At 37.7% G+C, this 13,771-nt stretch overlaps 1 protein-coding gene across 1 annotated transcript; it reads left to right on the forward strand.

Annotated features, from left to right (window-relative positions):
* The first annotated feature begins 1,239 nt into the window (after positions 1-1,239).
* LOC116514281 (cytochrome P450 2J2-like) lies at positions 1,240-12,930 on the forward strand. Its single transcript, XM_032225800.1, has 9 exons — positions 1,240-1,410; positions 4,907-5,069; positions 7,831-7,980; positions 8,193-8,353; positions 8,939-9,115; positions 10,038-10,179; positions 11,182-11,369; positions 11,929-12,070; positions 12,746-12,930. Exons 1-9 carry the CDS (start codon positions 1,240-1,242, stop codon positions 12,928-12,930), a joined length of 1,479 nt encoding a protein of 492 aa, XP_032081691.1.
* Positions 12,931-13,771: the final 841 nt, after the last annotated feature.

Genomic DNA, 13,771 nt, shown 5'->3' on the forward strand with positions numbered 1-13,771 from the left:
TTTAAAAAAACTGTTACTTTACGACTGGAAGTTGATGCATCTAATGATTGCTTATGTTTGTTGGTGGACAAGTGTTTCCTTATAGCTGCTCTGCCCCCAACTGCAATACAAAATTCTCCTCTGCAAATATTGCAGAAAACAATGGCATCTTTCTTTGATCTGAGGAATGGAAATTCCTTTTTCAATTGATCTTTGAAATGGCATTTCCTCTTTTTTGATTTTTCCATCCCTTAAATGAAATTTAAAATTTAAAATAAAATATAAAGCTACACGAACGATGCAAGCGCATTATGAATAAAGAAAAGTAATCATTACAACTAAAACTTTACTAACATAAGCGAATAAACTTCATTGAAATTTAAATTTAAATTATTTTTCACTTCTGTTGACAACATGGTTGTATAAACTTGTAAATAAAATTATACATATTTGGAAATTATTGAATAGATAATGAATTAATAAAAGGTGAATTGTACTTACCTCTGTATAATTGAATATTCACTGAGAAAGAAATAATTACCATGAATCATTCAATTGCCGACGTGCCATGAGTCTACCGCATGCGTATCTGCTGTGTCGTGTTTCGATAAGAAGTAAACAAAGCCACATGTGTGAGGCTCTCTCTCTCAAGGTCTCCTGTGCGAAGCGCATGGATCTCATAATCGCGTCATACACTGCACTATACCGAGCCTCCATAAATCATCATGTGAAATGCAAATACATCACATTACGAGTGACAAATATCGAAAAGGAGGACATGTAGGAGGACACCTTTCGAGGGAGGGGAGAACTTACAAAGGACTGTCCTCGCTAAAGGAGGACGATTGGTCACCTTATCATTACCTTAACAGGCTGAGTCAACCTGGATTGCACACAGGCTGTGGGCAGAGTTTGCCTGCAAAACTGCATTCTAAGCACTGCACTAATAGGGCTCATGATGCTTCAGAGTTGGGCAATTGTTCCTGCTAAGGTTGTAGTATGGATCAGTTATTTTCAGTTGTGCACATGGATAAGGCAGCTTGTATGGTGAGATCCTTTTTAGACAGGTATTTCAAAACACTTAATCTCTCTACCTATCATTTGATCCTTCCTTGTCCTTTAAGCACTGCAACACATGGTATAATCATTATGTGAGCAAGATAACATCTTGCTCACAAAGTATGAACGCTCATTAGACAGAGTATTAAAAGACATTTTGCCATTCTTTTCCCATCAGTGAAACATAGAAGCAGCAGGAGAATGATGGTGATGGGGACATTTCTGTTGGTTTTGCTGCTTGCTCTGCTGATTCTCTTCTTCCTGAGGCACCTCTGGTCCCGAAGACATTTGCCTCCGGGTCCTTTGGCTCTACCGATCATTGGGACCTTGTGGGCTTACGGGTTTCGGCTTCACGAAGATTACTTCCGTAAGGTATTTCATTATAAACAATAATCTAGTCATATACAAAATAATAATCAATTGTTTTCTTTGTATCATAACTATAAACAAATGTATTAAGCTAGTGAAATATTCCTTCATGATGAGGAATTTAAGTGCTAGTTCTGACGCTTGATTAGTTATGTTCCTCACTGAGCCAGAATATTCAAGCTGAGACCTAGTCACCAACATTTCAAAGAGCAGAATGTGAAAGAAACTAATATTTGAAGAGCTGGGAGTGGAAATGTTTAATGAAGTTTTAGGAAAAGCCAAGATACCTGAATCATGGACAGAAGCAATAATATCGCTAATCCCAAAAAGAAGCAACCAATCTACAAGAAATTCAAAATTACAGGCCAATTTCATTGTTAAACTCTGATTATAAAATATTTGCAGCAATTATGGCAGGAAGAAATAAACAGGTTTTAAAAGAACGAATACATCCAGACCAAAACAGATTTTTAACAGATTTTACACATTAAAAATAACACGAGAGTCATCCTAGGCATAATAGAGTATTACGAGGCGCATCCAGAAAAGCAAATGGTACTGGTTTTCCTTGATGCACAAAAAGCATTTGACAATGTAATCTGGAAATTTAAAACAACACTATTGGATGAGATGAAATTCAGAGAAAAATTTATAAAAATGATAGAAGGATTTTATAACACTCAGACAGACAAAGTTCTCATGAATGGAGATCTAACAGAAAAGATTGAAATAAAAAAGGAGTCAGACAGGGATGCCCCCTCTCTCCTTTGCTGTTTATATTAACTTTGGAAATTTGGAAAGACCAGGGAATAAAAGGTTTAAGACTGCGAAGTGGCAGGACTAAAGATCAATAAAGACAAAACAAAAATGATAACCAAGAACATGACAAAAAGCAAGAAGAGGAACTAGAAATAGCAACCAGAATGCAAATAACTAAGAAAGTGAAATACTTGGGGATCTGGGTGTCGGCAAAATGTTCCACAATTAAAGACAATAATCATAACAAATTAGTGATACAAATAAAGAAAGATTTAGAAAATTGGAAAAATATTCAGTTATCACTCATGCGACGTATATCAATAAATAAAATGAATATCTTACCAAGAATCCTATTCCTGTTGCAAGCCGCACCTATTAATCCAGGTAAAAAATTCTTTCAAGAATTAAATAAAATAACTGCTAGGTTCATTTGGCAGGGACGAAAACCGAGGATTAAACTAAAGTCAATGCAAGACAGCAAGGAGAGGGGAGGCTTAGCATTACCAAATTGGGATTTATATGCATCAGCAGTAACAATAACATTGTGAAGGACTGGATAGAGCTAAAGAATAAAAGACTTTTGTCCTTGACCTGCAAGCAGGCTGGCATACATTCCTATGGGATGATAAAAATAAAACGGACAAATACTTTCAAAATCATTTAATCAGAAGAGGTGGCGCAGTGGTTAGAGTGCTCTCCTGCAGCCACTTCAGCTGACTGTTATCTGCAGTTCAGCGGTTCTAATCTCACCGGCTCAAGGTTGACTCAGCCTTCCATCCTTCCGAGGTGGGTAAAATGAGGACCCAGACTGTTTGGGGGCAATATGCTGACTCTGTAAACCGCTTAGAGAGGGCTGAAAGCCCTATGAAGCGGTATATAAGTCTAACTGCTATTGCTATTGCTAAGAAGGGCGTTATTGCAAAAATGGCTCAAAATCAAAAAAATCCACTATGTGAAAATCCCAAATTGGCTATCACCAAAAGAAAGGATGACTCACCCAAATTTTACAGATTTGAACAAAATCCTAAAATACAGAGACTTAATTGATAGACAGGGAAATTTAAAAACAATTGAAGAATTGGCAGATCAGAACATGAAAGTTGACTGGTTAACTTACCTCCAAATCAAAACTAAATACAATAAAGATACTAAATTACATGACATCGAAACAGAACCACACAAATTGGATAAAATTATTCAAAGCCCAGATAGAGAGATGATAGGGAGAATATATAAATTCCTCCTGAAGTATAAAATGGAAGAGGAAATTGTGAAAGAACAAATGATAAAATGGGCACAGAATTTTGGCTATAATATTGAATTAGACAAATGGGAAAAATTTGGGGGAATAAATTTAAAAATGACACTATCAGTTGCATACAAGGAAAACCGGTAGAAAATGTTTTACAGATGGCACCTGGCACCAACAAGATTAGCTAAAATCTTAACAAATACCTCCCCAAAATGCTGGAAATGCGAATCAATACACGGAACATATTACCATTTATTTTACATGTTTGTTAATAAAAATATAAATATATATAAAAAAGAAGGCAGACTCTAGTTCAATCTTACTAAGAAATGTTTGCTAATGGAACAATTCAAAGATAATGATTATATGCAGCTGGTTGGAGAAGGAAGCAATAGAAACATATTTCATGTTCAGACATGAAATATGTGCTTGGTATCTGATATAGTATAACCTAGATATTGGCAGTTATGCAATTTAATTGAAGCACCTCTCTACTTCTGGCAGGTCTTCCTGCACCAAAGCTCTTAGGAGTATAAGATACCTAACGTTTTAATATTCAGAAGTAGTTTTCAAGAAACTGTGTGTAATGGGGGGAATCATTTAGTTGGGCAACACTATTGGTGGAATTACCATACTCTAGTAGTATTCCTCAAGCAGTCACTATAATTAGTCATTGTGTGCTAAGTCCAGTTGAAAAAAATCCTTTTTCTAGATAATGAAAGATACATTCTTCTTCCAGGTTCCACTCTTTCATCAAAAAAAGCAGGGGTGGGGGGCAATTTATGAACTGGGAATGTTGTTTATGACTGTCTTCCAACCAACACGTGCATTCTTGGACAAATGTTTCAGTTGGAGAGAGAAAAGCTCATTCCCTTTTTCTTCTTGGTCTGAGAGAAGACAGTTAACAGCTTACCAGATTAGTGATTTGAAAAATATTTGCAGAATCATGCTGAAAACCTCACTATCTGCTTCTAGCCTTGCTCCTTTCTCAGAGGCTAATTTAATCATGTATTTTTCTTCATGTCTAAGAGTGTGATCATCCAGGGGGAACTGAAGAAGCTTCTCAAATGAGAAGCAAAATATCTTCCAAGAAAAAACAATGTCCAGTTGCCTTTTGAAAAAGCATCTCCAGGACATCCATAATCTGGATGACTGAGAATATCTGCATGCCACCTCTGGCACACATGCCATAGATTCCCCATCACTGGCGTAGACTGTCCTGTCAATATAACTATCAGTTGGATGGTTCAGGAATTGATGGCTGAAAAAAGCAGGGGGGGGGAGGCAAAGGAAGGTGCTGAAAAACGAAATGGACTGCTGTTTTTGCAGGAATCTTAGGGAGAGAAAATAAGTTTCTAAAGAGCAGACAATTGAATATGGTGAAAGGTCTTAGAATTGAGGATTTACAGAAGACACTGATGGCATCTTAGCTGTAAATAATCTATTTTATATGAACGTAACATTTCACATCTTTGATACACTTGACAGCATGTAAAAGAATATGGAAATATATACTCCATGTGGGCTGGACATTACCTTATTGTAGTGCTATCTGGATTCAAAACTGTGAAAGAAGGAATGGACCGTTTCCCAGAAGAATTCTCTTATCGACCGGAGGATGCTTTCATGACAGCTTTAGGGCAGAGAAGAGGTAAGTAGAAATAATAAGGAATTGTATCTAAATAACTATCACACTGTTGCAATTTGTGGGGATAACATGTATAGCAAGTTGAGTGTGGGGGACATAAGGGATAATAAAATGATTTACAGTTATGAGATAAACAATAGAACTATTGCTGTAATACGCTTTACCCTACATTATGTTGTATCTCCATTGTATTCAATCTTCTTTCGTTTCATTGATAAATTGACATAGACATTGCATTTCCTTTTTGTAATTATTTGATGCTTCTTTATGTAATGCATAAAACCACGTATGATTATTTTTTATTAATTTTTTTCTTTAGATATTCTACCATTGATGATGTTGACAAGTTAGGCTAATGAAATGTCTGCAGGAAAACAAGCAAGCTCAGACAGCACCAAGGGCCCCTCACACAATTATATATATATTGTTTTCCCCAAAGTAAGACAGGGTCTTCTTTTATTTTGACCCCCAAAATAAGCGCTTGGCCTTATTTTCAGGGTGGTATTATTATTTTTGAGGTGCAGGAGGTGGCGAGCGTGGTCACCTCATGGCTGCTGCTGTGTTGCAAAATCTTGGGGAGGGCTTATTTTCAGGGGAGGGCTTATTTTAGCGCATGCACTCAAAAGCCTGATTGGGCTTGTTATCCAGGGAGGTCTTATTTTCAGGGAAACAGGATAGTTAGTATTTCTCATATTATAATTATGCAAATTCAAGCTATTTTTATTCCTAGTCATGATTGCTCTTTTGGCTTGTTCCTCTCGCAATCTTGCAGCCAAAGGCTGATCCAGGGTGATGCCTGTTTTTGAATTGCAATTTGCATTTATGGATGTGTTGAAATCTCTCCCCCATTTTCTGATCAATATATGATTAAGAAGAAACCAAAATTTTAGTGAATTCTACATTTAAGCAATTTCTCCCTCAGAAATTAGAATCCTTTATAAATAATATACCTTACATTTATTTTAGTTGAAAGGGCACTTTTTTATCGTCCTGATTTATCTCTTCCATGAGCCTTTCTAAGAATATTTTCCCTCAAATGGGCATCAACAATCTTAGAGGCCTCTCCTCTCCCCCTTCTCTTCCTCAGACTTCCCCCATAGAGACCTCTCTTCTCCTATCCCTTTCTCTCCCTCAGGGTGGCCTCATTGATCCTCTTCTATCTCCTTCTCTCCCTCAGGCTTGTCCCACATATATTTCTCCTCTTCTATCTCCTTCTCTCCCTCAGGCTTGTCCCACATATATTTCTCCTCTTCTATCTCCTTCTCTCCCTCAGGCTTGTCCCACATATATTTCTCCTCTCCTATTCCCTTCTCTCCCTTAGGCTTGTCCCACAGATGTCTCTCCTCTCCTATTCCCTTCTCTCCCTTAGGCTTGCCCCACAGATGTCTCTCCTCTCCTATTCCCTTCTCTCCCTTAGGCTTGCCCCACAGAGGCATCTCCTATCTAATCCCCTTCTCTCCCCCAGGCTGTCCCCATTGATCGTCTCCAAACTCCCAGCCCTCAGGCCGGTTGAGTCACACACTGGCCACATCCAAGTGGCAATTGTAAAAGAGGTATTTTAAGGTTGTGAGGGGGATCAGAACGTTTATTATTATTGTGTTAATAATAATAATCTAAGAAATACTAATGATCTGGTGGTCATTTTTAAAAATCCTTTCTTAGCAAGTACCTAGAAGGCAAGAGGAACATACATGCCAAATTTCAATTTTGTAGGCTTTAAGATTCTGGAGATTTTGTGATGTTTTTTGAGTGAAATTATATATATATATACATATACATATACATATACATATACATATACACATACACACACACACACACACACACACACACACACACACACACACACACAGATATATATATATATATATATATATATATATATATATATATATATATATATATATATATATATATATAATTTAGTGACACATACTAAAGTAATACAGTGTTATTTCATTTCTTTCGTTGTTTTGTATCCCTCCAGCTTGCACTTTTCTTTCAAATATATTATTTTCCAGCTCCTTAATTTGAAGTCATTGTTTTTAGTAAAATGTTGGTCATTTTTTTCCTACTACATGCTTTAATAGATCAGATAAAGACAATCACATTCTGGCTCAGAAGATACTAAGCTTTATTACTTTAAACTTAGCTTTTCTTACCACTGTGTGTTCATTTATTGATGGCTTTCATAAAAGCAATTTAAACTATCATAATTATTGTCAGAAAAACACAATATTAATTTGATTAAGAGGTCCTTGGTGCTCTATGGATTTAATATTTTTTTTGCAGACATTTCATGACCCAAACTAGGTAACATCATCACTTCATTAAACTTGGTGAATGAAAAATCCGTTTGTCTATTTTATTGGTTAGTTTCAATCTTGTAGGAGGAAGTTGCAAATGGATTCTGAGATCACTGGGAAGATCCTGTCTCTTGTGCCTATAACATATGTTTGTACACATGAACATTTACATCAAGTTAGAAGGTCTTGATGTCTATTGTATAAGGTTGACAAGCAATGCATCTGTGGTCACCGTGCCACATGCACTTCCCAGTGTCCATGTGACTTCCAAAAGGAATAAATATTTTTGTAAGAAAAAAATAGCACAGTCAGAATCTTACAAAATGGCAACATGTCATAATGGTTTGGTATTCCCATCTGAAATCCAAAGAGATATTTGGCAAGTACTGGACTAGTTTTTTTTAAAAAAACATGAATGTTGTCAGGAATAATTTATCATTGTCTGCTGATGCCTTCAGGAATTGTTTTCTCCAATGGCCACATCTGGAAACAGCAGCGTCACATTGGTGTCACGTCTCTGCGGAAGCTGGGCCTGGGGAAGAAAAGCATTGAGCATCAGATAGAAGACGGAGCTCAGAGACTGGTGGAGATGTTCAGACAAACAAAAGGTCTCTTTGGGGTAATGGGTAATTTGGGAAATTTGAGGTAATGGCAAAATCTTTTCTATTCTGAGTATTTTAAAGGAAAAGAGATTATTTGATTTGATTCTTTTTAGTTTTGAAACAATTGACAGAGTTCCCAATTTCCTTCCTTCCTTCCTTTTTTCTGTTCTTTAAAAATTCATTATGAAATATCTTTGTTTAAATATCTTTGTTTACAGGAGAGCCTTTTGACCCTTCATTTCCAGTAGTAAATGCAGTTTCTAATGTCATATGCGCTTTGAGTTTTGGCCATCAATTTGCTCCTGAAGATGAGAACTTCCAGAAGTTAATTAAAGCTCTTGAAGATATTGTGAAATTCTCTGGTAGCCTTTTTCATGTGGTGAGTCATGTTCGATATTAAAGCTCTGCCAAAAGCTATTTTCCATCAGTAATTCCATGGAATCATGAATGGAATGAAGGGAGGAAGCCTTGGAAATTGTCCAGTAGGTATGTCTGTCCTTGAATCAGTCTTGACTCTAGGTGAGATCCTGGACAGGTCTTTGCAGTTTCCTTGTCAAGATTTGGGAGTGGTTTGCCATTGCTCACTTCCCAGGGCCTGAGAGACAAGAACTCTTCCAGTGTCATACAGTTGAGTTAGTGCTTGAGTTGGGACTAGAACTCAGAGTATCTCAGTTTTAAGGCTGGTGAATTAAAAGCTAACCCAAAGTGATTTTGCCTATGGCTGAATCCCACATTTCAGTTATCACCAGCATCTGGCTTTCCATTCCATGTTTCAACAGTTTTATCAAAAGATCTTCCATCATTGTTTGCCATAATTTAATATCCTTGCAATGGCTTTATTTGGTTATTAAGGGTTGTCTATTACTGTGAGCTGCAGAGAACAATGGGAGATACCTGTCGTGCTGCTTCTTTTAATTGTGGTGGGTTATAAATAAATAACTTTTACAACTTCCATTTCCATTAGATGCTTTTTGTGTTCCCACGATTAATGAGCTACCTCCCAGGCCCTTACAGAGAGGCCTTGGCTTCTGTAGAGGTGATCACATCCTTTGCAAAGCAAGAAATAGAGAAACACAAGGACTCCAGATCTCTCCATGAGCCACAAGATTTCATTGATTACTATCTTCTACAGATGGAGAAGGTATGGGTTTACTGTGTTTCAGTACATGGGCAAGGAATCTTACTAGCTAAAGGAAAAAGGAGGAGTTACTGAAATTGTCTTTATTGGATTTTCTTTCTTTTCATTTATCTTCTCTTCTCAATTTAGAACCTTTGCAATTGTGAACTCTCCTTAGACAAGGGAGATTCTCTGGGGGAAGTTGGTATTATTTTCCTTTGTCATCCTCTCATGTCCGCCTATCATTTCTTTCCCCCTCTTTTTCCTGAAGATTCCATTCCCTCCATTATGAAGGAAAAGAATTAAGTGGGATTTTTGATTAATTCATACTTAAATGAATACTGTACAATAATACACTAGCAGAGTTGGAAAGGACCTTGGAGGTCTTCTAGTCCAGCCCCATGCTTAGGCTGGAAGCCCTAAACCATTTCAGACAAATGGCTATCGAATATCTTCTTAAAGACTTCCAGATGCAAAATACAATATTGTATTTTTGCTGGCAAAGGGCTGCAGGAGGCTGTCGCAGCCAAAAATTGAGCTCAGGAGCCTGTTTCCTCTGGCAGAGCATTCAGGCCACCATAGGTGCCCCCAGCATGTGATATCAAGCTAGCCAGGCCCACCCCGGCCACACCCACCCTGGCCCCCCAAAATCAAACATAACCCTGATGTGGCCCTCAATGAAATCGAGTTTGACACCCCTGCCCTACAGTGTCATCTAGAGGTAACAAGATGAAACAGTTTATGTCCAGAATGTGATAGATCTGGAGATGTTTTCAGAGGCCCTTTTTCTGGCTTGTGCAGTATACAGTTTCTCAAGATAATATCTTACTGTGAATCTACCACTTTAATTATTGCTCTCCTGCATTGACTTGTGACACAGAAACAACAGTAATTACAAAAAAGCTGCATAGAATTCATTGTAAATTTCATTTTTCATTTTAAACAGACCAGGAATGACCCTGACTCTACCTATGATGAAGAGAACCTGGCTCAGTGTATTTTTGATTTTTTTGGTGCTGGAACAGACACAACCTTTGGTACTCTGAAGTGGGCACTGCTTCTCTTGACCAATCACCCTGACATCCAAGGTGAGACAGACATGGCTAATGGAACAAGAGTCACTCTCCAGTTTTAAAATACCCAGGAATTATTTGAAATCTATTCCTCATAATAATTTTCCTATGTAGATTCTTGATTCTATAAGCAGGATAATGAACTTAGCAGGACTAAAGGAAAGCAAAGAATATACATGCGGAAATCCTGCCATATGCTAAGTAAGGAAACAGAGAGCCTTGCTTGAATCCTCAGTAAAATATTCATCAAGGAATTAAAAACTAGAAATCAGTACAAATCTGAAACATTTAACAATTTCAACGTATTAGTCTCCCTTGGTTTTGAGATTTCTTATTTGTTTTAGGCCTAAACTTAAATTGCCTCATCATACAAAAAAACAAAATGGCGGGTGTGAGCACAGATTTTGGTTGGGGGGGGCACAGCCAACCTTGAATCATTGTCTGCAGCATTGAGGGACATGACAAGAGACTGAGGGGAGAGGGAGATCTAGCCATGAGTCTGACAGAAGAGTGGAAGGCTACTGGAGGCATAATGAAGATCCAATTTTGAGTCAGAGCCGGAGGCAGCCAAGAAGAATGAGAAGCTGGTGAGGGCTGGAAGCAAAAATCAACTCAGAGAGTCAACAGGGGTACCTTGGTAATGATGTATGTGGCCCAGATCAGAGATCAGTGACTGGAGATGGATTTGGAGCCCTTTGGTAACATATGATGGGGACAGTTTTTACAGATTACAGATTAACAGAGTTGGAAGGGACCTTGTAGGTCATCTAGGCCAACTCCCCTCGCCCAACCAGGAGGCCCTGCACCATTATTACACCAGTTGTGGAATAAGAACCAATGAGCTGGTGACTGGAGTTGAAGGCCTGGCTGGGGCTGCGAACCTGGGAATCCCAATAGATATGGAGCCCAGAAGCAGATAATAACTTGAAGGTGAAGGCCAGATTCCCTAAAGAACATTGGTGGCAACGGGCTTGAATAAATCAAAGAAAGTTTCTATTTCCATCATTTCTTTTCTAGAGAAAGTCCAGAGGGAAATTGAAGATGTGTTTGGCTTCTCGGGGTCGATTTCCTATCAGGATTGGAAGAAGCTGCCCTACACCAATGCCGTGATTCATGAAATGCAGCGTTTAAAAAGTGTCCTGTTAGTTGGGGTTCCCCGAGAAAGTACAAAGGATGTGAAGTTGAGGGGCTACCACATTCCTAAGGTAATAAACATGTTCACTGCACACCAGTAGCCCTACACGGAAGGAAAATCAGAAAATGACACTGGGATAGAAGCTCTCTGTTCAGGAACTGCCAATGCAATCATGCAAAATTGAATAAAGAAGAATAACAAACTCTTGAGGGGGATGAATAATGGGTTTAATCCAAATGGATGGACTTCCCCAGGCCAGTGATCCAGGCCAAATTTTCACCACTGGGTCGCGCGAACCAGTGCAAACTGGCTAAATATCAGCTCTGTGATATTAGATTAAAGGGTTGAACTTAAGTTCAGAATTTTAGTCATATGTGGACATGTTTCTTGTCTATTTCTCGGGGCAATCTCATGTGATAAATATGCACCCAGCTCTCAGTTTTAATGGAAAGGATGGAAGAAAGGAAGCTGAAGAGTTGAGGACTACTGCTGTCTGAAACCACTCTGGAAATGAACAAATATGGGTCCATAAAGGCAAAAGAAAACCAAAAGCTTCAAAAATATTGTTTATATTTTTTTACCTGTTGAAACTATGAAACTGCTCTTTTTAATCATGTCTTTGTTTACAGGGGACCATTATTATCCCAGACCTGCGCTCTGTTCTTCTTGATCCTGAGCAATGGGAGACACCAGAAGAATTCAACCCAAGTCACTTTTTAGATAAGGATGGGAAGTTCATTGAACGGGAAGAGTTTCTGTCATTTGGAATAGGTACATCCATGATTCCAAAGCAGGTTCTAACTTGCAGATTCCCAGCATTACCCCTGAAGTCATCATAGTTTGAATAGTTTGAATCCTTCTTCCTTCTGGTTTCAAAACTAAGAGAGTCTGAAGTTCCCCTAGGCTATAAACTTTGATGTGCAAAAGAATAGTAATCTTACCGAGAGGTAAATCCCTGAGCAAAAGAAATCAAATGCAGTCCAATGCTGCAGCAGCAATTACTCTCAGGAGGACATGAAGAAAGGCTGTTTTGCAGACTGTTAGCCCAACTTTTGTCCAGACAGACAGATGTAGCAAAAAATAACAACAAGAATAGGTATTTTGTTTGTGAAAAGGAATTCCCACAGACTATGTCCATACCTCCTCCCTCTACTCCATCTATATCACTGTGGAATAAGTAATATAGTTGTTAGATTACTTTTTTTATGCCTGTATAACTTTGCCTTTGAAAGGTTCTTCCATCTAGTACAATGTGAATTAAAGGCATCTCTCTGACAAACTAAAAGGTAGAAAAAAAGCTCTAGGAATTCAATCTGCTAGAAGATACCAGGGTTATCATGGAAATCTCTTTCATCTCTTATGAATCTTCTCAGATTTCCTTGGTGATGGTGTACACCATGGAAAACAGATCATTATCCACAAATCTATGCTTTGTCTCATCTACAGGTCTACGTTCCTGTGTGGGAGAACAGCTAGCAAGAATTGAGATCTTCATCTTTCTGACCAGCCTGTTGAGGGTCTTCAGCTTCCGGTTGCCTGAAGGAGTGAAAAAGCTCAATGAAGAACCTGTTGCAAAAGTGGTCATACATCCACACCCTTACAAACTGTGTGCTATTCCCTTACAATCTTAAGATTAAACATCATAAAAGGCATAACATCAGTTACAGAGTAGCAATTCAATACGATAAATGTTTCTGATATAACTATTGACTTGATATTGCATTTTGCTTCTGTTTACTCAATACTGAAACTTCTTCAACCTATAGTTGGGTTCACACAACATCCCCAACAAGGTCAACCAAAACCTAGGAGGATGTGGGTGAAAAATGTACCGACTAAGCTTATCATACTGTATCACTGTTTCCTTTTGGGTGCCAATAAAACATATTACTTTCCATTTATTTTATTTTAAAAATTTTTAAATGTTTTTATTAAACAAAAACACAAGAAGAAAAAGAATCATCTTTCGTTACATCTTGTAGAAAGCGTGTCAATTTGTTACAGATACATGTCGTGCGTTTCTTCCACAATCATTACATACACTTCATTCAAATTGAGTTGTACATTTTAGAATTTATGTATTTTACTATCACTGTACCACAATTTTCATTTGATTGCAGTTATCTAAATGTGTTTTTATCTAAAATCATTTATATTTGAAGACACAACCACCTACTGGTATACTTTCGCAATCTCAATAAGTCGGCCATAACTTTACATCTTTATAACATATTCTAAAAGAAAGTCAGTTAGTAGGATATCTAACATTCCCTCTCCTCCCCCCCAACTCACAAATTAACCCTTCTGTCCAATTTTCTTTTACTAGTACAACACACCTGTATTTATCATTATATATTATCCATTAACATTTCCTTGTTATTATTGTAGTTAACTAATTTTTTTTTACTATTTATCTCACCTCTCCTCTCCTCAGGCCCAAAAGAGATTATACCTTTATAACCAGCTCTAAAG

The sequence above is a fragment of the Thamnophis elegans genome, chromosome 10 (genome assembly GCF_009769535.1).
Source record: "Thamnophis elegans isolate rThaEle1 chromosome 10, rThaEle1.pri, whole genome shotgun sequence".
Taxonomy (NCBI): Eukaryota; Metazoa; Chordata; class Lepidosauria; order Squamata; family Colubridae; genus Thamnophis; species Thamnophis elegans.